Source organism: Gracilinanus agilis, chromosome 1 (genome assembly GCF_016433145.1).
Source record: "Gracilinanus agilis isolate LMUSP501 chromosome 1, AgileGrace, whole genome shotgun sequence".
Classification (NCBI taxonomy): Eukaryota; Metazoa; Chordata; class Mammalia; order Didelphimorphia; family Didelphidae; genus Gracilinanus; species Gracilinanus agilis.
In genome coordinates, this window is record NC_058130.1 from 666,117,100 (window position 1) to 666,140,375 (window position 23,276).

Here is a 23,276-nt window from a genome sequence, read left to right on the forward strand (position 1 = left end):
AACCCAGTGTTAGCACGTTTGCCAGGAAGCTTGGCTTGTTTGGTGGCATGGATGTCTCTGCATCCTGAAAAAATAATGTTGGATCAAAGTTATTGATTACACCCCTTAGCCTAGGACCAAACTTTATCACGGTCAGTCAAGACCCCCATTAGCTATGCCAATACAACATTCAAAAAGGACATACAGAATAGTAAGTTGGAATAGACTTCTCATTCTGACAGAGAAGAGAGAGAAAAGAAGGAAGGAAAGAAGGAAGGAAAGAAGGAAAGAAAGAAAGGTACATAGATAGATAGATAGATAAGATAAGATAAGATAAGATATAGATGATAGATAGTGGTAGATGTAGGTAGACAGACAGATAGATAATCAGATAGGCATGGATATAGGTGCAGATATAGATATATGAGAGCTATAGTTAATATTATTGCCTTTCCTTTCAGTAGAGACTTCTCCATATTCAAGGTCATGTCTATGGTTCACTTTCATGGTCTACTTGTGAAAAATGACTAGGGTTGAACTACCTGTTCACCCAGCTCCAGATCCCTTTCTATAATCACATTTCTCCATCTCATCCACAAAGATATCACAAAGTACTTTGTCAAGAACACTGCAATTCCCTCACACCCATGGCACTTCTCTTATGCCAGTCTGGATTTGGGATCTGAAGGCAAATACTGCCTCAGCTATTTACTACCTGGGTAACCTAAGTAAGCCACTTGACCACTTAGGGATTCAGTTACCTCATCATTCCCATGAGGAAGTTGGACTAGGGGATCTCTAAAGTCCTTCTAGTTCAAAAAGCTCTGACTTTAAATTGGATCCTATTTTGCTAAATCCATAATTACACCTAATCAGCTGGCAGTTAGACTTGACAGAATGAAAACCCAGCACCTAGTAATTATGCATCATCTCCGTCACCTGATGACCAACATGGGCACCAAACAACTTACGGGGAGGAAAGAGGAATCCGTAGGAGATCTGTTTATCATTTTTGTAAGCCAAACAGTTCTGACTGTAACTTGGAGAAACACGAACATCTGGTCGTACACAATTGATCAAGTGCTCAGGAATGCTAGAGACCTCAGCCTGCATGAGAAGGTAAATGAACATCATGATGCCAAGTCAAAAAGGACACTGAAATCAGCATGAAAAGAAGACTAGGTTTGGCTCTTGACAGAAGCAAAGAAAAGAAAGGAGGGAGAAGAGCTTTCACCTTAGCTTACCTGGTTTCCTAAAAAGAACATGATTCTGGCAATTGTAACATATATACTATGTACATATATGGTACATGTGGACCACAAGAGAACTTAAAAGCTAAGTTTCTGACAGTAGTTTTTTTGGGTCATCTCTAAAATAAATAACTGATCCTAACTAGAATGACTTAGCATCCTTGGGTCTTAGTTTCCTCATATGTTAAAAAGGGAGTGGGGGAGGCAGGTTGGGCAGGATAGCAAGGTGGATAGAGTGCTGAACTTAAGAGTCAGAAATACCTGGTTTCAAGCACTTCAAGCCTTAGACAATTACTTGGCTGTGTACTCCAGAGCTAATCCCTTAAACTCTCTAAGACTCAGTTTCCTTATCTTAAAATAGGAATAATAACAACACCTATTTCATATTGTTGTAGAAAGGACCAAATGATGCACTTTGCAAAAATTAAAACATGATATAAAGACCAATTATTATTAGATGAAAAGTTTTAAATTTTTTAATCTTATTTTATTTCCCCCCAATTACATGTAATTTTAGCTATTATTACTATCATTAATTATTATTATAGATCTGGAGCTGGAGAGGACTTCAGAATTATCCAAACACTCATTTTACAGATAAGGCAACTGAGACCTAGAGAAACTAAGCGTTTTACTCAAAGTCATAAAGTCAAGCATCAAAGGTATAAAATTTGAACTGAGGCCCTCTGACTTCAGCTAGTGATCTTTCAGTTATTAATCTTTTGACTGCAGGCAACCAATATACTCTAGTGGGTAAATAACTAGTTCTAAGATTAGAGGACATCATTTCAAATCCCACCTTTTACACTTATATTATCTGTATTACTTCTTCCTGATCCTCTGTTTCCTCATTTTTTTAAATGGACCAGATGATCTAAGGTCTTTCTAGCCCTACATGTATGGTCCTATTCTCCTCTCTGGTCCTCAGGTACCTTCTCTATACAATGAAGACAGCGATGTTTGCACTGCCTATTTCATGAGGTTGTTGTAAGGTTTGGAGGAGATAACGATTGTGGAAACTTCAAAATAGCATCAATATTCTAACCTCAGCAGGTATCCATTCTCTTTCTTTGATCTCCAGAGATTCTCTATTAGACATCACCTGGCAGGATGGCCTAAAGGGGACTCATCTGAGAGTGATTAGGATTAGTAGAGCTATCCTTTCCAAATTCTATGATCCTTTGATAAGTCTACCTCTTCTTTCTAAAAAGCTGATAAAGGGGGGCAGCTGGGTAACTCAGTGGATTGAGAACCAGGCCTAGAGACGGGAGGTCCTAGGTTCAAAATCTGGCCTCAGACACTTCCCAGCTGTGTGACCCTGGGCAAGTCACTTGACCCCCATTGCCTACCCTTACCACTCTTCTGCCTTGGAGACAATACTCAGTATTGACTCCAAGACGGAAGGTAAGGGTTTAAAAATTTAAAAAAAAAAAAAGCTGATAAAGGCTTTTAAAAACATAATCTAAAGAAAAACTTTCAAAATTTTCCTTTCCTTCACAGAACCTAAGTTCCTCCTAAGCAGCAAAGTTAAGAATTTCAGTCTATTCAATGGTTACCTAAGAATCTGAACAAGTCACTTTATCTTTCTCCAAAAACTGAAACTCTACTGAGGCATTATGGGGATTTGCCCCATTTGGAGATGCTCAGAGCCCATCTAGGAGCCTGCCCCTCATCATAAGGTAATTTGCATTTTGAAACGCTCCTTATCTATTTCAGGAATAAGGGTTGACATTTATATTGTACCTTAAGCTTTTCAAAGCCTGTTTATTATATACATAATCTCAATTCAGTCTCACAGCAACCCTGTGAGGTAGGTGCTATTATTATCTCTACTTTACAGATGAGAAAACTAAGGTTCAATAAAGAAACAGAATCCTATTAATAGTAAAATTGGTCCTTTTCCCTCTATCCCTAATTTACTTCCAGGAGAAATTTGGAAACTAAGAGAAATGTAGTCATTAAATGAGTTCAGTTTCTGGGATTTTTCTTACTAAGAAAAGTTAAAGCCTTCACTAACTACAATTTAAGTAAGCCACAGTATTTATCTTCTCATTACTACAAGGAACATGATGTAATATAAAATACTGGAAGACCCAATTTTTTCAATGACCTGTTTGGAAACAGTGTAGGATGTCCACAGTGGCATTTGGAGAGTTTCACTATAACCGCTTTCAAAATCATGGTGATACAAGATATTGTATCTAGTCCGATAAAGTACTGCAGGTCGACCATAAAGGAGATGTCTCTCTAGGAAGGGGAAAAAAAAGAATAGACTTCATTAAAGACAGCTTAAGTTGTACATATGATATCAAAAAGATATTGGGAGAGAGCCAAGTTGCTCAAAATTTGCTCACTTTAGTAATAATATAGCGCCTTCCCCTTCATTTAATCAAGTTAGTACCTAACCCTCTTTGTGGTTTATCTGATCACTTTGATGTAATAGTGTTTTCTCTTTTGAAACAAGAAGTTACAACAATATTGAACTTCTTCACTTGCAAAGCTTTTTCACATACAATGTCTTATTTGACTCATCTCCAAACAAATCAAAATAATTGTTTTTACAATTTTAATAATGTTCATGTTGTCATTTCCCAAAATGACAACATAAAAGTTTATTAAAATTGTAGATCTTTTAGTTTTTAAATAAAAAGCCAGTATTGGCAGTAGGGGTAGGGAATTTCTAGAGCCACTTCTGGAAGGATAGAAAAGAGATAAATAATAGTCCTATTTAGAGGTCACTCTGTCTAGACCCCCATCACTACCATCTATTGACCTAAGACACTCTGACCACTTCCTCAGTAATTATGGTACCAGAACCACATACATTCTTCCACTCACCCTAACCCCTGGTCCTATCCTAAACCTCTTCAATATTGGCAATAATGATTCTTCATACACTCTGGACAACTTTAACTTCCAAGATCTGTCTCCATTCTATAAGGGTAAGCATATGTTAAATTATTACCAATACATGAAATTATTCTACCTCCAGGACTATGAATTTTGAACTCTCCCTTCTCTGGCCACCATCTTCCTTCTTTTTTCTTCTCCCATTCCTGCTCAACCTGCTCAAGGCCTTCACAGTACAATCTGGTTCTCCCAATCTATATCCTATAATCTGACTTTACTTTCCTTTCACGCTTCCTTTCCTGTAATTTAAGACATAACCCTCTACCCTCAAACCCCACCAAACAGGGTTCCCTTAACTTTAAAGGGATGGTAAGGAAAAGGAAAGGTTTAGGTTTTGTTTTTCTTTTTTTTTTTTTTAACCAGTCTGTCAGTCACATTTATTAAGTGCTTACTTAAATGTCAACCCTTGTACCAAGAAGATACAGAAACAATAGTGAAATAGCAGCTATCCTCAAGGAACTTCGTTTCTAATGGAGGAGCCTACACATACATATATGCCTTTTCATCCCCTGATAATAATCTCTAACTCTAGTTTACCTCTAATATATAGTTTTTCTACTTTCTAATCAACAAGCTAACTGACTCCACTAAAACCTCAAGGAGGCACTCATTGTTATGCAACAATTCCTTTAATCATCTCTGATAGACTCCCTATCCTGCTTCCTAGTAGTTATTCCAGACTTTCTCCTCTGTCCTTAAGCCCTAAAACTAACTCCTTCACCTGATCTATCAGAAAATAATTTTTTCCCCTACTCTGTTGAGGATATTAAAAACATGCACTGGGCATTGCTTTTGGTACCCTCCTCCAGATCTCAAAACATCCCTATGTCCACCCTTCATCCTCTTTAATAATAACTCTTATTTATATAGCATTTGCTATGTGCCAAGCACTGTGCTAAATAATTATCTCTTTTGATTGTCATAGCAATCCTGAGAAAAAGTAGGTGCTATTTTATCCCCATTTTTACAAATGAAGAAACTGAGGCAAATGGAGGTTAAGTAGTTTCTGAGGTCAAATTTGAACTCGTCTTCATATCTCTAGTCTTAGTGTGCCAACTAGCTGACAGGGAAAAAAATCTCTAGGCTCAAAGGATAAAATGGTCGCCTTTCTTATTAAGGCTACTCCGCGGCCTCATGGACCCTGCTTCAATCATTTCTTTTCTTTTCTTCTCATCTCCCTCTTAACAAATGCCTTCCTTTCTGCCATCTAACCACCATCTCTTTGAATCCCTAGTTGCCTTCAAGACTCGCTCAAGTGCCATTTTCTACATTAGTGATGTTAAGCCAACATGGGAATTGGGATCACTAAACTCTACATAAGGAACCCCATGGGGGCATATTGATTTACTAATTCCACCTAAACAATTTCTCTCAAATATTCTTCCTCCTCTTATTCAAAAACCCACCAACACATTACCATTTACTTAGATTATTTTAATACTATATTTGTAGGTCTTCCTGAGCTCATTATTTACCTTTTCTCATTTTTATTTCATACAGGTAACAAAATAAGGTACCAAAACAAACATCTTATTATGGTACTCCCTGCTCAAAACCTTTACTGGCTCCCTATTACCTGTAAAAAAAAAAAAAAAAAACTTGAACTTATCTTTTGTTTAGGCTCCTCCAATAATAGTATACCAGTTCCTATTAACCTACCTTTCCAGTCTACTTTGCCACTCCCATTCCTTCTCTATATCTGGTTTAATAACTAGCTGATCCCTGAGTCCTCCTCCAGCCACTTTCCTCCACATTTCTGCCTCTTGAAAGCCCTCTCATCCTTCAAGGCTCAGATAAGATCTCAATTCCTCAAGGAAGACCCTTCAGCTTCCCCACTCTAAAGGTAATCTCTCTTTTTTGAATTTCAAACACTTTATCTGAATCTCTCCTTCACTCCTATCAGATTCCATCTTGTGCCCTATGGATTTAACATGCAAAAATATTGGGAATGTTACTTTGTAAGCCTTAAGATATAACATATAAGTGCCAGCTATTCTATTTTGTTACATATCAAATAAGATAAGACATGTAAAGCACTTTGCAGGCCTTAAAGAGCTGTAAAATGCTAATTCTCTTATTGTTATTAGTATCATTATATCATTGTCTGCCCCTTTTAAACTCTAAGCTCATTAGGGGCAAGCACTGGGTCATTCCTCACCTCTGTATCTCAGGCACCTACCCTAAGACCTTACACACACACAAAGAGGTGCTTATTGGATGTATGTTCATTTTAAGCTATTCAGTTAATTAAATTTGGCCCCAGGAGAGATTCAACAAATGAAGTGATCAAATGAACCAATGATTTAATGAAGTGGAAGGCTCTCTGTTGATCATTATTTGCGAATTGCAATTCAAATATGCATTATTTGAGCATTAAAGAAAGTAGTGATGAATGAGCATTTAAAGTAAGCAGTTTTGTCACATAAAGAAAAGAAATCTCCTCAGGGAGGACATTAAACAAACATGTATAAACAAAATAAGTGTAATTTTTAGAGTATCACTAATTCCCTTGATGAGGGCAGGAAGGGAAAAAAGATAGTCTGAATTTTGATTTTCAAGAACCTTCATCACGGTTGCAAATGTTGAGTCAGACAGATCTGGGAAACCATTCTCATGGGGAAAACTATTCTCATAGGAAGAAGCTCAAGACCTTTCACACTGAATAAAAGAAGAAAAAATCTTAAAATGTCCTCAGACAGTTATCAGGAGTGGCAGGAACCATAATTGATCTATTATGGAAAGGTCAAAAGTTGAGCTATCAGTCCTAGAAAAGGGGCCTTGGTAAACTGAAGGCAAAATATTTTGTGCCCAAGGCTTGGATGATTAAAGGTCCCTCAAATGATAATCTAATTATCCTTATTTCATTTAGGAAAACAATTCCTGGCAAACACTTATTCCATTTTTTATACATGTTGTTTTAATTGGAGTGTTACCATTCTATGCAAATAACCAAGAAAACCCTTTGGAGTATTCTTTGGAAGATCCCCCCAAGTAGAACTGTTGATTTGAGGCAAAAGGGCCCACCCTGCTCTCACAAATTTCCCATAGATTTTTTTGGGACTCATATGAGTCATGAGAGGCATAAACCTCATTCCATGAACTATACTTGGGGGACCATAGTAAGAATTGTAGCCAAAGGGGATATCTTTGGGGAAGAGGTGAGCCAACCCAGACCTTCCTTCAAAACTCAAACCAAACCTTTTCTAGGCTCAAAAATTCCATTAACGTTTTCCTTGTTTTCATTTTTGCTGCCTCTGAATTTTCTGGTTTCAGCTGGAAGCAGAAGCATCAAAATTCTATAAGAGGCTATTCTCATTTTATTTGTTCAACTTTAAGCGCTTACCAAACACATTCCTCAGAAATTTGAATACAAACCCAATATTCCGGATCTATTCCACTGGGGAAGCAAAGGATTAGCAGCTGCTTCTCATTGTAACTCCTAATCCTGCTCTCTTCACAGCAGGCATTTAACTGTCAATTTAGAGTGTTTATTGACTCCACCAGTTGAAACTCTCTTGCCCCCCATCTCGGTCTCATTTCTGGCTATTTCTAAGCATCAACCTTCTTTCACTTCAAGCCAGGGAAACCTGATGGCTGCCCCAAGTTCATTAATGGTTTGTCCCATCCTCTATGTCTTTATGTTATTCCCTAGTACCCAATATATCACTGCCCCACCCCATCGTGAAGCTCCCCTCTTTCACAATCCTGCTCAAGATTCTCCTCCCTTAGGCAGCCCCCCAGATTAATCCCACCTTTCTCAACTCATTTCTGCTTATCTTAAGGTTTAACTTTTTTTACAAGTAATATTTGTTTAACAAGTATTTGTTTGACCTATAAATGCAAGGCATTGTGTTAGTTTGTGAGAAATACACATCAACCAGACCCTACTCTCCTGAAGTTTACTATCTAGTAAGTTGTGTACTCAGTCTCCATACTAGATTTTACACTCTTCAAAGGCAAAGCCTCAGAATCCTATTTTATGGTGTTTTGCATGTCTGTGGAGTGTTCAGGACATGGGGCAGGAGTTGGGGGGAGAAAGAGACACAAAAACTTGGTCTGTCTTATTCAAATTGTTATCTACATTCTATTTCCCACTTGCATGCATCTGTATAATCCATCCCCCAGGTATGAAGTGGAATTCTTCTTCCTCTCTGCCCCTCAAAATCTGTATCTTCCATCAAGGCTCAACTCAAGTACTGTCTATTCCACAAAATTTTCCCTAATCCTCCAAGGTAACAGTAGAGTTGGAAGGAGCTTTAAAAGCCATCTAACTAAACCCTTCATTTTTCAGATTAGGGAAGAGAGGCCCAAAGTGGCTGTGACTTTCCCATGATCATGTTGTTAACAAATGATAGATGCTGTATTTAAACCTAGGTTTTCTGACTCTGAACCCAATGCTTATTCCATTATATCAAACTATTAGTGCATGTTTGTACTTTCTCCCTCTCCCTCTCCCTCTCTTTCTCTCTCTCTCTCTCTCTCTCTCCCTCTCTCTCACTCTTCTTCTCTCTCTCTCCCCCTCTCTCTCCCTCTCCTTCTCTCTCTCCCCCTTTCTCTCTTTCTCTCTCTCTTGTTTTCTTAGACTAGAAGCTACCCGAATAGAGGTTTCTTCAATTTTTTATTTAGTATTCCCATATCTCCCACAATGCCTCGCACATTGTAGGATCTTAATGTCTGTTAAATTGAATCCACTCATCAAGGAAGAGTACTAAGTCTCCAGAAGGGAAAGAAAAAAAAATCAGATTTTCGAAGTTTCCACTTTGAGATACTTAAACCAAAGAGTCCACCTGAAACATAGATCCATCTGAAACATAACAATTTACTCCACCCAACAGAGGCAATGGCTCATTTCTCCCAATAGAAATTATTTCAGCTGGAGTCAAAGCTTAGATAGGAAGATTTGGATTGAAACAGAAGCAAGGTTCAGAATTTTCAGAATCTCAGCACAAATTACTTCTCATGAAGATGTGGGAAGGCCACACAATTTTATTTCTGGGTGGAAAACATTGTGCTCTGCCCTAATGAAGTCACATAAGCATGTCTTTTGTAAGTTGCAGTACTTGGGCCACAGAATCTTTTAAAATCTTACAAAGGTAATTGCTAGAGCTAATGAGTGTCACTACTTTTTCAGTATGCTACAGGCTTGTTTCTTCTTCAAATTATCCTTTCTTTTCTTCCCAGGCTACGTTACCACCCCCTAGGATACCAGACAGAGGATTTCCTCCACTTCCCAGGTCAGTGTTTACAATGGTTTCTTTGACTTTCTGGTGCAAGCCAGGGTTCTCCTCCATATGCCACACTTGGCAGGACATGCATAGCCAAGTCTTTTTAAGTGTTGTGGTCCAATTCTTTTTTAAAGGTTTCCAAAGTTTGGTCATCCAAACTTGAGTTTCTATTTCTCTTCCCTCCTCAGTTTCCTGATTCATATTCCCACGGATTAGCTGGCCGACTTTTCAACCGCAAGAAAATCTTTCCTCTTTCTCTGTTCTTTAAGTCTTTGCTCTCACAATAAGATGTCCTTGAAAATTCTAAACAGGATCTCAACTGGGGAACCCACTGTATTATAAACTAGATTTCTCTTGCTCTCCAGCATGAGTGCTTTCCTCATTTATGCACTGATTTTTTTTGTCCACTTTCTTTCAGGCAAGTCAAACTTTCATTTAGTTAAAAAAAATACCTTCTATTTGTAATTCTTTACTCTTCACAGAATTTCAGATTTGGAGGGGGCCTTAAAGACAATCTAATCTTAACAAGAATCTTCTTCACAACATGCTAGACAAGTGATAATACAGCCTTTTTCTGAAAACCTCAAGTACCAGGGGACTCGCTACCAATGAAAACAAATCCCATTCCACTTTTGAACAGCTCAAATTGTTAGAATGTTTTTCCTTACATCAAGTCTAACTTGATTTTCTCCAGTGTCCACTCATTGCTCATAGCTTTTGCAAAGAAGAATGTCTAATCTCTTTCTGCATGACAGACTTTTAATTCCTGGAAGAAAATTACTTCTAATATGCTGAACACATCTATACCTAATTCTTCTCTTCTCCAAGCCTAAGCGTCCCCACTTCTTTCAGCATATTCTTTTGTGGCATGGTTTCCATACCTCTAACCATTCTCACTGTCCTCTGCACATACACAACAGTTTATGTTTTTGTAAATATGTGTGTATTAGGCTGAGACCCTGTTTTCTAAACTCTTAGAAATCTCTTACTCAAAAATCTAAGGTGTACAAATATTTATAGCTTTCCCTTTATCTATCATAAATTATATGATGAAGTATTTCCTTCTGTCTTTAATCCCATCAGTTCTCCTTTAGCAACAAATTCCCCTTAGAGACTAGAATTAGGTCCAGAGTAAGCTATTTTCTGTATCCCTTTCTCTACTTTTTGAAGAAGAAATTCAAAGGCAAAAATTTTTCTGGTGTTTTGCTTTTGGGGGAGAGAGAAGAGAACAGGAGAGAGAATGGGAGACAAAGGGACAGTTAGTCCTGTATATTATAACCTCTGCTAGATTTGTAATTTTTATTGAATTTCCCTTCTACTTCCTCCTGTCTCCGAGACAAATTTTCTATCCATTATGACATCTTGACTCAACAACCATCATATTGTTTCAAATATTCAGTGGTCCTTTTTATTCTCTCGCCTCTTTTTATCATATTTTTCCTCACTTTTGTTGCAGGGATTGAAATCAAGATATTCCATTGAAAGTACTTGACACTATAGATTCATGGTTTTTATTTCTATTGCCAAATATTTTTGTCATAAAGGTCACACATTCAGATCAATTTATATTTCTCTTTTGAACTTTTCAGGAACATTCCGTTCCATGATCTCTTGTGAATACACAGTATGCTTTGCCACATCAGGTGCTGATTTATTTTCCTTCATCTTATAATGTTTATTCATGGATTCCTGAATCTGATGGGATCTGGAGGCCATATTCCCTTTCACTATTAATATTCTCCCTATTGGTATATCTACTTATGCTCAAAATTTTTAATTGGGTTTCTTCCTTCTGAATTCTTTGATAAATGTTCAGACTTTTTTTCATTATTTTTCCCTTTTGCTCACTTTCTGACTCTCTCCCTTTGATAATTGGTTTCCCTTAGGGCTGGATCTCAAAGTATCTCAGCTTCTTTTCACATAGGGCAATTCATATTTCACTAGCCTCAATATCTACTTTAAATAAATTCTGGTGGGGCAGACTGTCCCTAGCTAGAGGCTAAGCTCTTTTTCTCAGGCTTAGTGGACTATCATACAGTTACACACATAAACACACAAACAGAGAGTGTCTTACCCCCTCCTTTCCTTCCATTCCTACATTTATTATTGGTAGCTATTATAAATTTATTTTGGCAAAAAGTGCTACCATTCTGCTAATACAAGCCTGAGCAAATTATGCCATTTGGATTTCTAAGATACAAAGGAGTGGTAAAGGGAAGGGATACAATCAGAGAACAGATTTGAATTCTGTTGCAAACCAATGGGTTGGTTTGTGCAAGCCTAGGACTAGAAGCATGGTGGGTTGCGGGGAGGGAAGATGATGGTAAATGAGCACCTTATGGTTTAGGATTTCTTCTATAGGTTTTTTACCTTGTTTCGGTTCCTGGTTTCCCATGCTTTATTTCTTGAACATAATTCCTATTTTGGAAAAGTTTGAGAGGTCCTAAAGATCAAAGAAAATGTATAGTCCTCCATCTTGTTGGTCATAATAGGTTGAGATTATCCCTTGCCTCTTCAGATTTTTTTCTCCTTCATATTTTCCCTAGAAAGCACTTTTTCTGTTCTTCTATAGAATATTTTATTCTTTCTGATGAGTCAGAGAGTACAGAGATACTGCCTAATACCTTTTGTTTTCTATTCTAGTAGAGAGACAAAGCAATGTTTTGTGGATGCCTCACTATTATTTGGTAACTAAAACTGTTTGAAAATGGAATAGGTAAGTACCAAGAGATAGTGTGCTAACAGGATGTTTCCCTTCCTTTGAAATAAAGCAACTAATTTAGGGAGATATTGTATAGAATTGCAATTAGATAACATTTTTTCCTATGGTAACTTTTCTGAGTCATTCCTTTGTACTTATTACATTTAACCTGAATAATTCTTTTTTTAGGTTTAGAAAATTTTTAATCTTTTGATTTAAAATAATATTGGTGATGATGATGATGTTACCCTTTTTGAGAAGGATTTTAATCTTAGCAGTTTCCAACAAGAATAAGTAATTCAAGCCCTGTGGGACTGTGGGTCCAAAATCATTCAGATCTGATGGGTCCTGAAATTATGGAGTAAAATAGTTCTTATTTTATTCCTAATAGATTGTTCACACACACATACATGTATATACGCATTTCTATACATACATTTCTATACATATGTGTGTATATTAATTATATGTAAGTTTGTATAAACACCTCATGGTCTTCATTAAAACACAGTAAAACAATTCAGCCCCCATGGATTCCAATGTACAATTAAATTATTCATTCTAGAAAACTTGAGTTTAATGTTTTCTGTAGAAGTCTATTATAGGCATTTGATGAAAAATGCCCAGTGCAGCAGTTGGCCAAGATAGAGCTTCTTCAGGCTTATTTGAGATTTATCACCACACACTCATTTTTTATAAGCATTTTGAGGAAAGTAATCATCACATTTCATCTGCTTATGTTTTCCTCTACTACTTTTGAAGAAGAACTGAATTGGAAATTAAAATGTATGATAAGATATCCATTGAGTTTTATCTTTATATACAATCAACTCACTACTACCAAAGCATGCTAGGATTGTCTAGCTGCATTAAATGAACAATTCTTAGAAATGTATCTGGCTCATATTGATTATTCCAGAAAAATAAAAGCCTTTGTTTAGATAATTCACAATTAAAAGAAGAGCACCTAAAATACAGGATTTCCTTTGAAAGGAATGAGATTTCTCTAAATAGACAGTGTTGATGTGTACACATATACAAGTGTACACATGTATATGAATTAGTTTCCACTACGGTGTGACAGTTAATATTTTGGACATGTGAGACTCTTAGACCTTCAAAAATAAAATGCTTATTTTATTTTGAGGAAGTTCTTTTGGGCCCCAGAAATTAGAACTAATAGCAATAGGTAGAAGTTGAAAGTGAGTGATTTAAATTTTATATAAAGAAAAACACCTAATCATTAGAGTTGTCCAAAAGGGGAATAGGTTGCCTTAGGAGATAGCAGGTTCTTCTTCACTGAAGTCCTTCAAGCAAAAATTGGACAATTATTTATAAGGTTGTTCCAAGTAAGAAGACTTCTTTTCAAATGTGAGTTGTACTCAACTCAGATTCCTTTCAACTCTGAAATTATGTTATTATCTTTTAAAGTGCTCTTTTGCGAAAGCATTGAAAGATTTACATGAACTGATGCAAAATGAAGGAAACAGAACTAGGAAAGCAATGCACACAATACCTACCACAATGTAAATAGAAAAACAACAAAATTATCTAAATCAATGCTCTAAAATTATAATGACCAAGTTTGTCCCCAAAGAAGAGATATGAGAATGTAGCCAGGCACTCCATCTTATCTTCCCAATTCTTTTCAGAGGAAGGAAACTATACATGTGGATATGGACAGGAGGAGGGACTGAACCTATGATTTCATTGCAATAGGGAATTCAAAGGTAAGGAACCTCCCTCTACTAATTCAGGCTTTTACCTTCTCTATAAATTATTATTCTTAGAGAGTTGCTTAAAACACTGAGATATTAAATGACTTGATAATGATCATACAATATTATTTTTTAAGTCATAGCCCTTTACTTAACTAAGGATACTTCCACAGGACTGAGGCTTAATCAGTCCTAGACTCTCTTTTGGTTAAAATATATTACTGTAATTTCTGTTCTCTCTTGAGGTCAAAAAATAGAATCCTAGTATAAGTGAACTCTGGGATCCACTTTTGATTTTATTTTGGTTGTTCTTCTTTGTTTCTTTTAGTCCCAATTTTTACTGTAAACTTAATCAACAATTTTTTTTAACTTTTATCTTCTGTCTTAGAATCAATACTGTATGTTGGTGCCAAGGCAGAAAAGTAGAAAGGGCTAGGCAATGAAGTTTAAATTACTTGCCCAGGGTCACACAGCTAGAAAGTATCTGAGGTCACATTTGAACTCAGGATCTCCGGTCTCCAGGACTAGCTCTCTATCTACTGAGCCACCTCGTTGTTCCATCAAACATTTTAAAAGAATAACAAAGAAGATTATATCAGGAACTATAAATTTCTGGTACATTCAGTTTGAGGAAAATCTCCTCTGAGGTTCTAAATCAGAATATAAGTGTTTAGTATCTCTAAGGATAATACCCTCAAGGATAACTCTTTAGCTGGTTCTTTTATGAGAGTCTAAAGGAGGTAGGGGCTAGAATGGTATTCAGTGGGCTTCTTGAGAACTCCCCAAACCTGTTACTACACTAATTCTCTTTGAGCCAAACTACTTGGGGTGGTTCAATCCAGACAATATTACCTTAAATTCCATTGTTTCTAGGGCAACTCTACAGTTTCTAAGGAATTCAGTAAGTGAGAATAGGTACCATCACAGGAATGCATTACCACTGGCTACCAAATGTACTCATTTTTTCCTTAGTCAAAGTGGTTTCCTGGCATCACTGGGCCTGACCTAAACCTACAAAGAAGACACTAGTGCATTAACAGCTAGACTATAAACCGTTTCATAGCTATCGCCTAAGAAGACCAGGCTCAAGCTTCTCTTTGTGTCCTGGTGATTCCATATCTGGGGAAATCAAACCATCCAATATTTTTCCAAGCAGGGATCCAAAACTTCACGTGATAAAGATGCTCACTGGAGCCCCAATGAAGGGTCAGGCTAAAGCACTCCATGTTCCTGGTACAATTTGTCAACTTTTTGTTTGGCTGCCCACTAAATTTAGACTAATATCCAAGCTGTCTCCATCCAAGAAGCTCCCAAATATCCTGTATATCCTATGATCAAAGAGGAGCTAAGAAAAATGAGGTGGGGGAGAGATGAAGATCTTTTTAAAAGGAGAAAATCAAAGAAGTCAAAGAAAAACAAAACCCTTGAACTAATTTCTTCAGCTTCCCCTAATCAGATGGGAAGCCACGCATAGGCTAATCAGAATCATATGCAAGCTAATAGATTTAGCAATGGAACAGTAAAAAGGAAAAACACACATACACAACACACCCTATTATTGGTTTCTGAAACTAAGGGGGAGGGTGGTGACAGACTGAAGCCAAATTTAAAGAAAACTATAATTATTGTAGAAATTAAGCACATATAAATAATATAGTATAGTACCTAGGCTATCTGGAACATTTGGAAAATAAGTCATTTAGGTTTATATTTCACTCAGAGTTTAGCCTATTTAGTGTAAGATTAAAAATTAATATACAATACTCCAAGTATTATAATTTTATAAGATTTATTAATAACAACTTGAAGTAAAGAAAAATGATAGCCTTAGCAAAGAGAGAGTTGCCATGAAAAGTGGGGAGAGAGAGAAAAAAAGGCAAGGTTCCAGAAAACTTATTTATAAAACGTAAGGATGCAAAGTGGGGATGTAATTCAAGGAATTTTGGGAAAAGTAAAAGAATTATGGGAAATGGCATCTAATTACACTTTAGCAAAGCATTTTAGCTGAATAATTTTGGATAGATATCTTTCTAAGATAAAATGTACTCTTCTCTGCCATCTTAAACAGAGGATATTGAATATAATCTAACTTTTTCACAACTTCTAGAGCATTTTTTCATCCTGGGCACCATTTTTTTTTAACCCTTGTACTTCTGTGTATTGTCTCATAGGTGGAAGAGTGGTAAGGGTGGGCAATGGGGGTCAAGTGACTTGCCCAGGGTCACACATCTGGGAAGTGGCTGAGGCCGGGTTTGAACCTAGGACCTCCTGTCTCTAGGCCTGACTCTCACTCCACTGAGCTACCCAGCTGCCCCCCTGGGCACCATTTTTAAGAAGGATGTTAATAATTACTGATAACAATCAGTTAATAATTAATGAGAATGGAAACCAGGATGGTGAAGGTCCTCAGGTTCATGTTATAGAAGGGTCTATTGACCTAGAAAGAAAGGAAGATGTTTAGCCTGGAGAAGAGAAGACTATGGGGGAATAAGAGGTATCCTCATTGGAAGAAGAACAGTCATATGGAAGAAGAAATGGGACTATTCTTTTTTTTTTAAACCTTTGTACTTCAGTGTATTGTCTCATAGGTGGAAGATTGGTAAGGGTGGGCAATGGGGGTCAAGTGACTTGCCCAGGGTCACACAGCTGGGAAGTGGCTGAGGCCGGGTTTGAACCTAGGACCTCCTGTCTCTAGGCCTGGCTCTCACTCCACTGAGCTACCCAGCTGCCCCCGAAATGGGACTATTCTCTATGGCCCTAGAATACAGAATTTATTTAGCATGTACCAGTGTGCCAGAGACTATTAAGTGCCATGGATACAAAGAAAGGCAAAATCAACCCCTGCCTTCACAGTCTAATATGAGGACAACATGCAAATAGCAAGGTAAATACAAAATATACATGCACATGCATGCACACTCATGTGTGTTTACACAGATTTAAATATATATGCCATATATATGTAAAAATCCATGTGCAAAAAGTAGAATCTAATCTTAAAGGAAGCCAGCAAACTAAGAGGCAAAGGTATGGAGAGAGCACATTCTAGGCATGGGAAACAGCCTATCCAAAGGCATGGAAATGGAATATGGAGTGTCACGTACAAAGGATAACCAGCATTGCTGGATTTTAGAATGCATGGAGTGGAATAAAGCACATAAGACAACTGGAAAGGTAAGAAGGGATCATGCTGGGAAGAAACAGAAACAAAGAACTTTATATTTGGTCCTAGAGGTAAGAAGAAATCACTGGAGTTTATTAAGTAAGGGAGTGACGTGGTAAAGCCAATACTTTAGGAAATTCACTTTGGTAGTTGAGTGGAGGATAGAAAGGAGTAGGGAGAGAGTTAAGGCAGAGTGACCGAACAGAAGGCTATTGCTATAATTCCAGGTGATAGGCACCTGCAAAAGGGTAGGGCTTTATAGGTGGACTGAAAGGTTCATATTGCAGAGACACTATGAAAGTAGAAAAAACAACATTTGGCAAGACATGCGATATGTTCATTGAAATAAATCAAGGAAAGAGTCAAGGATAAGACTCTGACATTGAAAGCCTGTGTAACTGAGATGATGGCAGTGTTTTTTGTTTTGTTTTTAAACCCTTACATTCTGGCTTGGAATCAATATTCTGTATTGGCTCCAAGGCAGAAGAGCGGTAAGGGCTAGGCAATGCGGGTTAAGTGACTTGCCCAGGGTCACACAGCTGGGAAGTGTCTGAGGCCACATTTGAACCTAGCACCTCCCTTCTCTAGGCCTGGCTCTCAATCTACTGAGCCACCCAGCTGCCCCAGATGGCAGTGTTCTTAATAATAATAGGAAAATTCAGTAGAAAAGATTTCAGGGAAAGATAAAGAGTTCTCTTTTAGTCATCTGCTGAGTTAAAGATGCCTTCAGGGGATCACGTTAGAGGTATCCAAAAGTCTGGGGAGATAGACAAACAGACAGATAAACAGATAGAGAAATAAATGGAGGGATAGATGAATGGAGAGAGAGAGGAGATAGAGACAGATGGGTATTATCTTATAGAGATAATAATTGAACCCACTGAAGCTGATGAGAGAGTAAAGAGAACAGGACTCAAGGCTAAACCTTGGTGGGGAGGGGGTAGCCACAATTATTAAACATTACACAGATGATATATATCCAACAAACACTAGAAATTAAACAGGCAGGTAGAAGGAGAACTAGTTGAGAGCTGTGTTCATGGAACTCTAGAGAAGAGAGCACACAAGAGGGAAGAGGTTAAGAAGGATGAAGACAGAAAAAAATTAGATCTGGCAGCTCATTGTTAACTTTGAAGAGTTAAGTTTCAGTTAAGTTAAGCTTTTAGGAGTACGAATATAGAAACTTAAGAAGAGAAGGAATGGAAGGGTGTAGTCAGTTTTTTAGACACTCGGCTAAGGAGAACAAAAATTTAGGATGATTTCTAATAAAAATGAATGGGTGAAATAAGGATTTTTAAGGAAGAGGTAGAAATGGACATTAAATATCAGGGAAGAAGGCAATAGATATGAAGACCCTGAAAATGAGAGAATGAAAATGATAGTGGGGACAATCTGGTAGAGAAACAGTACAGGATGGGATCAAGGCTACGTGTAGAAACATCTACAATGGCAAGGAGAAGTTATCTCTTTAAGGGGGAGAAGAGTAAAGGAGAAGATGAAGGAATAAGATGACTGAGTGATGGAAGACAAGGATGACAGGGAAGAGTGACCTCTAAGCAAATAGCTTCAATTTGCTCAGTGAAGTATAAGACAAAGTCCTCAGATTAAAGATGGAGAGATGGATGCCATGAAATGATTGAAGAGAGGCAAGAAAGCAAAAAAGCAAATTTATATTGAGATGAGGGTAAAAAAAAAAAACAATGAGTTATCCAAAAGCGGATTTGGATTCCTCTAGAGGTATAGCATTTCCCATCACTTAAAGTCTTCAAGCAAAGGCTAATTGATCATTTGTCAGGTACCATCATAAAGAAGATTTTCTAAGTACTTTGGATTAGGATGGCCTCCCCACCCTAAGTCTATGATATGCATATCAATTATTCTGCTGTTGTATGACTTATTATATCTAAGGCTAAATGAAGTATACTATAGTTGTTTGCCCCGAGACTAGACTTAAGAGGGTATTAGCTTTACTTTTTAATTCATATCTGTTTTTGTGGTATTTTTTTTTATCTCTCTTACCAATGAACTTTCAGCTCCCATTTCTTACTGCTTTCAGTGTGTGCCTACTTGTAGTAGCCCCACTGCTCTTTTTTTCCCAACAGTGGAATTAGAAACCAAATAACTAGACTTATTAGAACTGGATATAAATAAAAAGAAATAGGTTCTGAGTAAAGTTCTCCTTTGAGTGAAGAACATGATCTTTAATGCATGGACTTTATGACATCTGTTTTAGCTATAGAGAAGTCTTTTTCCCTTACTTACACAGTCTCAGCTTTCTCTTCCTCTGCAATATTCTGACTAGGTAAGAGCACAGAAGGGCTGACATCCCATTTGGGGATGTGTCATTGTACACAAATGTGTCTCTAAACCTTCTCACTGGATCACCCCCTCACTTCAATTCATGACCTGATATGTACAGAATGGACTGACTGTTCTTCAAAAAGATTAACAGTGATTGGTATTTTTACAGTGGTAAAATTACACAAATGCATCTTGTATACATGTAAGAAAACTGTGCCAGTTGCCAGATAGGTGAAAATCAATTGGTTATTTCATCTCTCTCTCTCTCTCTCTCTCTCTCTCTCTCTCTCTCTCTCTCTCTCTCTCTCTCTCTCTCTCTCNTTATTATTCCATTTTACATATGAGGAAATTAAGGTTGAGAGAAATTAAATGACTTGCCTAAGATCACACAGATATGAACAACTATATGAAAGACTGTTCCAAAGAATATATAAGAGAAAAGCAAATTAAAACAACTCTGAAATTTCATCTCATATTTAGCAAATTGCCAAATATGACAAAAGAAGAAATTGGTCATCACTGGAGGAGCTGTAGCTAAGGCAGGCAAACTAATACACTATTAGTTGAGCTGTTAATTGGTCCAGTCATTCTGGAAAACAATTTTGAATTATGTGATAAAAACCACTAACCTCTTCATATTCCTTAATCCTACTCCTTGGCACAGACCCCAAGAAAGTCAAAGACAGAAAGAAAAATGTTCTCTCTCTCTCTCTCTCTCTCTCTCTCTCTCTCTCTCTCTCTCTGTCTCTCTCTCTCTCTCTCTCTCTGTCTCTCTCTCATTTATACTTAGATCCCAAGGCAAGTAAAGAGAACATATTTATTTGATTGGTTTTCCCAATGTAACCCTTACCTTCTGTTGTTCCTTTGGGATGAAGGCGTTTATTGAGTTCTTCTAGTTTATTCTTCAAAGGTAAAACCCAGAAAAATGGAAACAAAATAACAAAGTCAGGTGCACTCTTTCTTATGCCCCACTCCCACATTTGGGTCCTAGGCTCAAGAAAAAATGAGAAAGGACAAAACCCACCTACCTCCCACTTTTGAAAAGGTGTCCATTATAGCTCAAATTCAAAAGAGGCACTAAATTTACAAATAAAAACTAAAAAACAGAAACTCTGAGAATAGGTCTTTCTTCCCTTTAAAATACACACTTCCATTTCAATATCCATTTTCATCCTAAAGATTATAAAGTGATTGTCACAGGAATGGATGGAGAAGGGTTACTTTTTTGATCATCAAAAAATAATCATTATAATACTGTCTTTCAGAGTAATCTATCTGTTTCAACAAATTTAGCCAATGGTTTTGGATCAGAAATATTTCTCTGCTTCCTGGAGGGGCATAGAGTTAACCCAGGAAACCAAGATAATTTTCAATAAATGAGACCTTCAAAATACTTTTTTTGGAGGAGGAGAAGGGGAAAGATGAGAGGGTTGATATCATGAAACTACCTTATAATGATGTTTTGTACTTCAGTGATTAATTAACCTTCTCCTTCCACCGTGCTTTCTAATTCCTCTTTATGTTTTATTTTCCCTATTCGGATGTAAGGCCCTAAATATAGGCACCATCTTTTTTTCTTGTATTTGTATTCCTTCACTTGGCACAATCTCTGGCCCACTCTAAGCATTTAATAAATGTTCTCTCTAGGGCAAAGCCTGAGATTGACCTACCTCCTGAATTTCTCTCTTTAACAAATGATGTTATAATGAGGACTGAGATTTTCCACATGCTTTGTGTCAAGTAAAATTCTGCCTAAAGGGTTCTATTTGTATGGCCTCTCCCTTTAAGGAATGTGAGCTCTTGGAGAGCAAGTACTATCTTATTTTTCTATTTGTATCCCTTGGATTTAATGTAGGGCTTTATACCTCAGAATCACTTAGTAAATGCCTTTCCATTCATTCAGAATTAGCAAAAGTATTCATTGTCCCTTTGACACTACCTTATCATCACATGTACATCCCAAGTCAAAATCAGAGTGAAGGTACAGAGCCCCAGGATAGAGGGGTCTTGAAACTTCATCAGGCATGGTTGGCCTGTATGTATTAGTCCGTAAGAGATGATTCAAACTTCCATGGGTCCCATTATTAGGAGCTGGCCTCAATCCCAGGAGATCTGAGGAGACAAAGAGAATAGATCTGTTGTTTAACAATTGCATTTAAATAATACTGATGCTAGTCTACACTGAAAGGTTTTTATCCCATTTTTTAAAAGCCCACTATTTAAAGGAAATAGTCAACTTGGAGTCTGAATCAGAGGTTTCTGATTCTGGCTCCAAATCTTCTGAATTTGATGAAACAAGAAATATACTGAGTTTCCTCACCAGCACAGATAACTGTAGAAATTAGGTGAGCTCCTTGGAACGGCCGAGTTTATTAACAGAGCTGTAAGAGATGGTACTGCAAAGGACAGTGCCTGGTGCTAACCTGAGCTTAATTCAGTCTCTGCCTATTACTATCAAAATGAAAATTCAAAAAGGCAAACGAACTGTCAGTTTATGAACATTCTGCACATGTGTGGGGCCTTTCATCCTAAGCTCTTAAAAGAGATCTACAATTAATAAATAACTGTGGAGTCCCTGGGAGTTCTGTCCTCTGATCAACTCTGCAGGGGAGCTGGCCTTACGCCTACAAACATGATAAACAAGCCCAATTTCATCGTGAGGGAATCCTTGCCAAGTGGGCATACAGTGACTTGCCTAAGGTGAGAGACAGAGCTGGGAAGAGTACCCAGGAGTCCCGACTTGTGGGCTCCTCCTCTAACCACTAGACTGGCACTCCCTTTTCCCTGCCTCCCCCCCAGGACAGAAAAGTTGTCCTTGGGCAGTGACTAAAAGCTCAGTGGGGATGGAAAAGGAACACATAAATAGCTGGACTGGCGCAGGGAGGGGGCATGATTATAACTGAGCTACAAGGTTAGGCATAGGATGGTGGGGTGAGGTAGGGGGAGAATCATCTCCATGTGGAACCCTTGCTTCACAAGGTCAGAGAGACTGGGTGTGTCAAACTGTAATGCTATATTTTATCCCCAGGAGGCTGCCAAGAGTAACACTATGAATGCTCACCATTAGTCAACTGCTGGGAAGAAACAAAGAGGTCTTAGAGGAAGATGAGTATTTAGCCCTTCAAGCCAATGAGAAGGTCTGTGGCATTCGTGGCATGGAGAAGAGGAAAAGAAATGGCACTGATGGTTGGGGAGGCAAATTATCAAAGGGAGAAGTCTATGAGCAACTTACCACACATGACATTGTAAAGTTCAATGTTTTCAAATGGAGGCACTTTGGTCTTGTACTTAAATGTTGGACCATACCCTACAAAAACAGTCTTGCAAAAGAAAAGGAGAGGAAAAACAATGAATAATTGTTGCTATTGGGAAGTGAACAGTCTACAGCTTTGGTTCATCTTTTCCTACCATTCTCACCATGGCCCTAGCAATTGCACTTTTGCCCAAGGAAAGAAGTAAAGCACCATTGAATAGCAATGGTTCTGGCTCATACCTGCATGCTATTGACCTTGTTGTCAAATCCATGATCTCCCTGGAAAAAGCATTTTCCTGATGGTTTCTTATAGACATCAACTGATTTCCTACATTAAAATAATATCATCAGTCAGGGATTTCTTGTGGCATTCCTCAAAACACAAGCTTAGCATACTAAAGGATATTGGGAGGAAATGGATTTTTTTAAAAAAAGGAAAAGCAAATCATTCACTATTTCCACACCACTATCAACTACTGAAAATCTCTTCAGGCTTTGCTAAATACCCATACTTACCTGTAAAATGTGAGCCAGCAACTGAATAAAAGATGTTACTTAAGACAAGAATAGAAGAAAAGCATCAGCCGTAAGCCAGTTGTTCATTTGGGACCACAGGTGACATCTGTTTATAAATCATTCCCACCTCCCTACCCCACACCCCAAGCAGAATGTAAGCTCCTTGAGGGTAGGGCTTCTGTTTTGATTTTTTTCTATTTGGGCATTTAATAAATGCTAAATGCACAAGTTTAGATTTTTAAACAGTGACATGGGAGGTT

The 23,276-nt window shown here is 37.6% G+C and overlaps 1 protein-coding gene across 3 annotated transcripts in view; it reads right to left on the reverse strand.

Annotated features, from left to right (window-relative positions):
- ENPP2 (ectonucleotide pyrophosphatase/phosphodiesterase 2) overlaps window positions 1-23,276 on the reverse strand; it is a 131,622-nt gene that overhangs the window by 14,810 nt on the left and 93,536 nt on the right. For 2 of the 3 annotated variants that reach the window (XM_044668930.1, XM_044668916.1), the window contains 7 exons: window positions 22,741-22,828; window positions 22,480-22,567; window positions 21,184-21,359; window positions 20,226-20,234; window positions 20,098-20,149; window positions 3,340-3,476; window positions 951-1,086 (listed from right to left, as the gene is read on the reverse strand). In XM_044668930.1, coding sequence (XP_044524865.1) covers window positions 951-1,086; window positions 3,340-3,476; window positions 20,098-20,149; window positions 20,226-20,234; window positions 21,184-21,359; window positions 22,480-22,567; window positions 22,741-22,828 — 686 coding nt within the window. Of the gene's footprint in view, window positions 1-950; window positions 1,087-3,339; window positions 3,477-7,337; window positions 7,413-20,097; window positions 20,150-20,225; window positions 20,235-21,183; window positions 21,360-22,479; window positions 22,568-22,740; window positions 22,829-23,276 lie in introns of all 3 variants that reach the window. The other variant, XM_044668923.1, reaches the window with a different exon arrangement.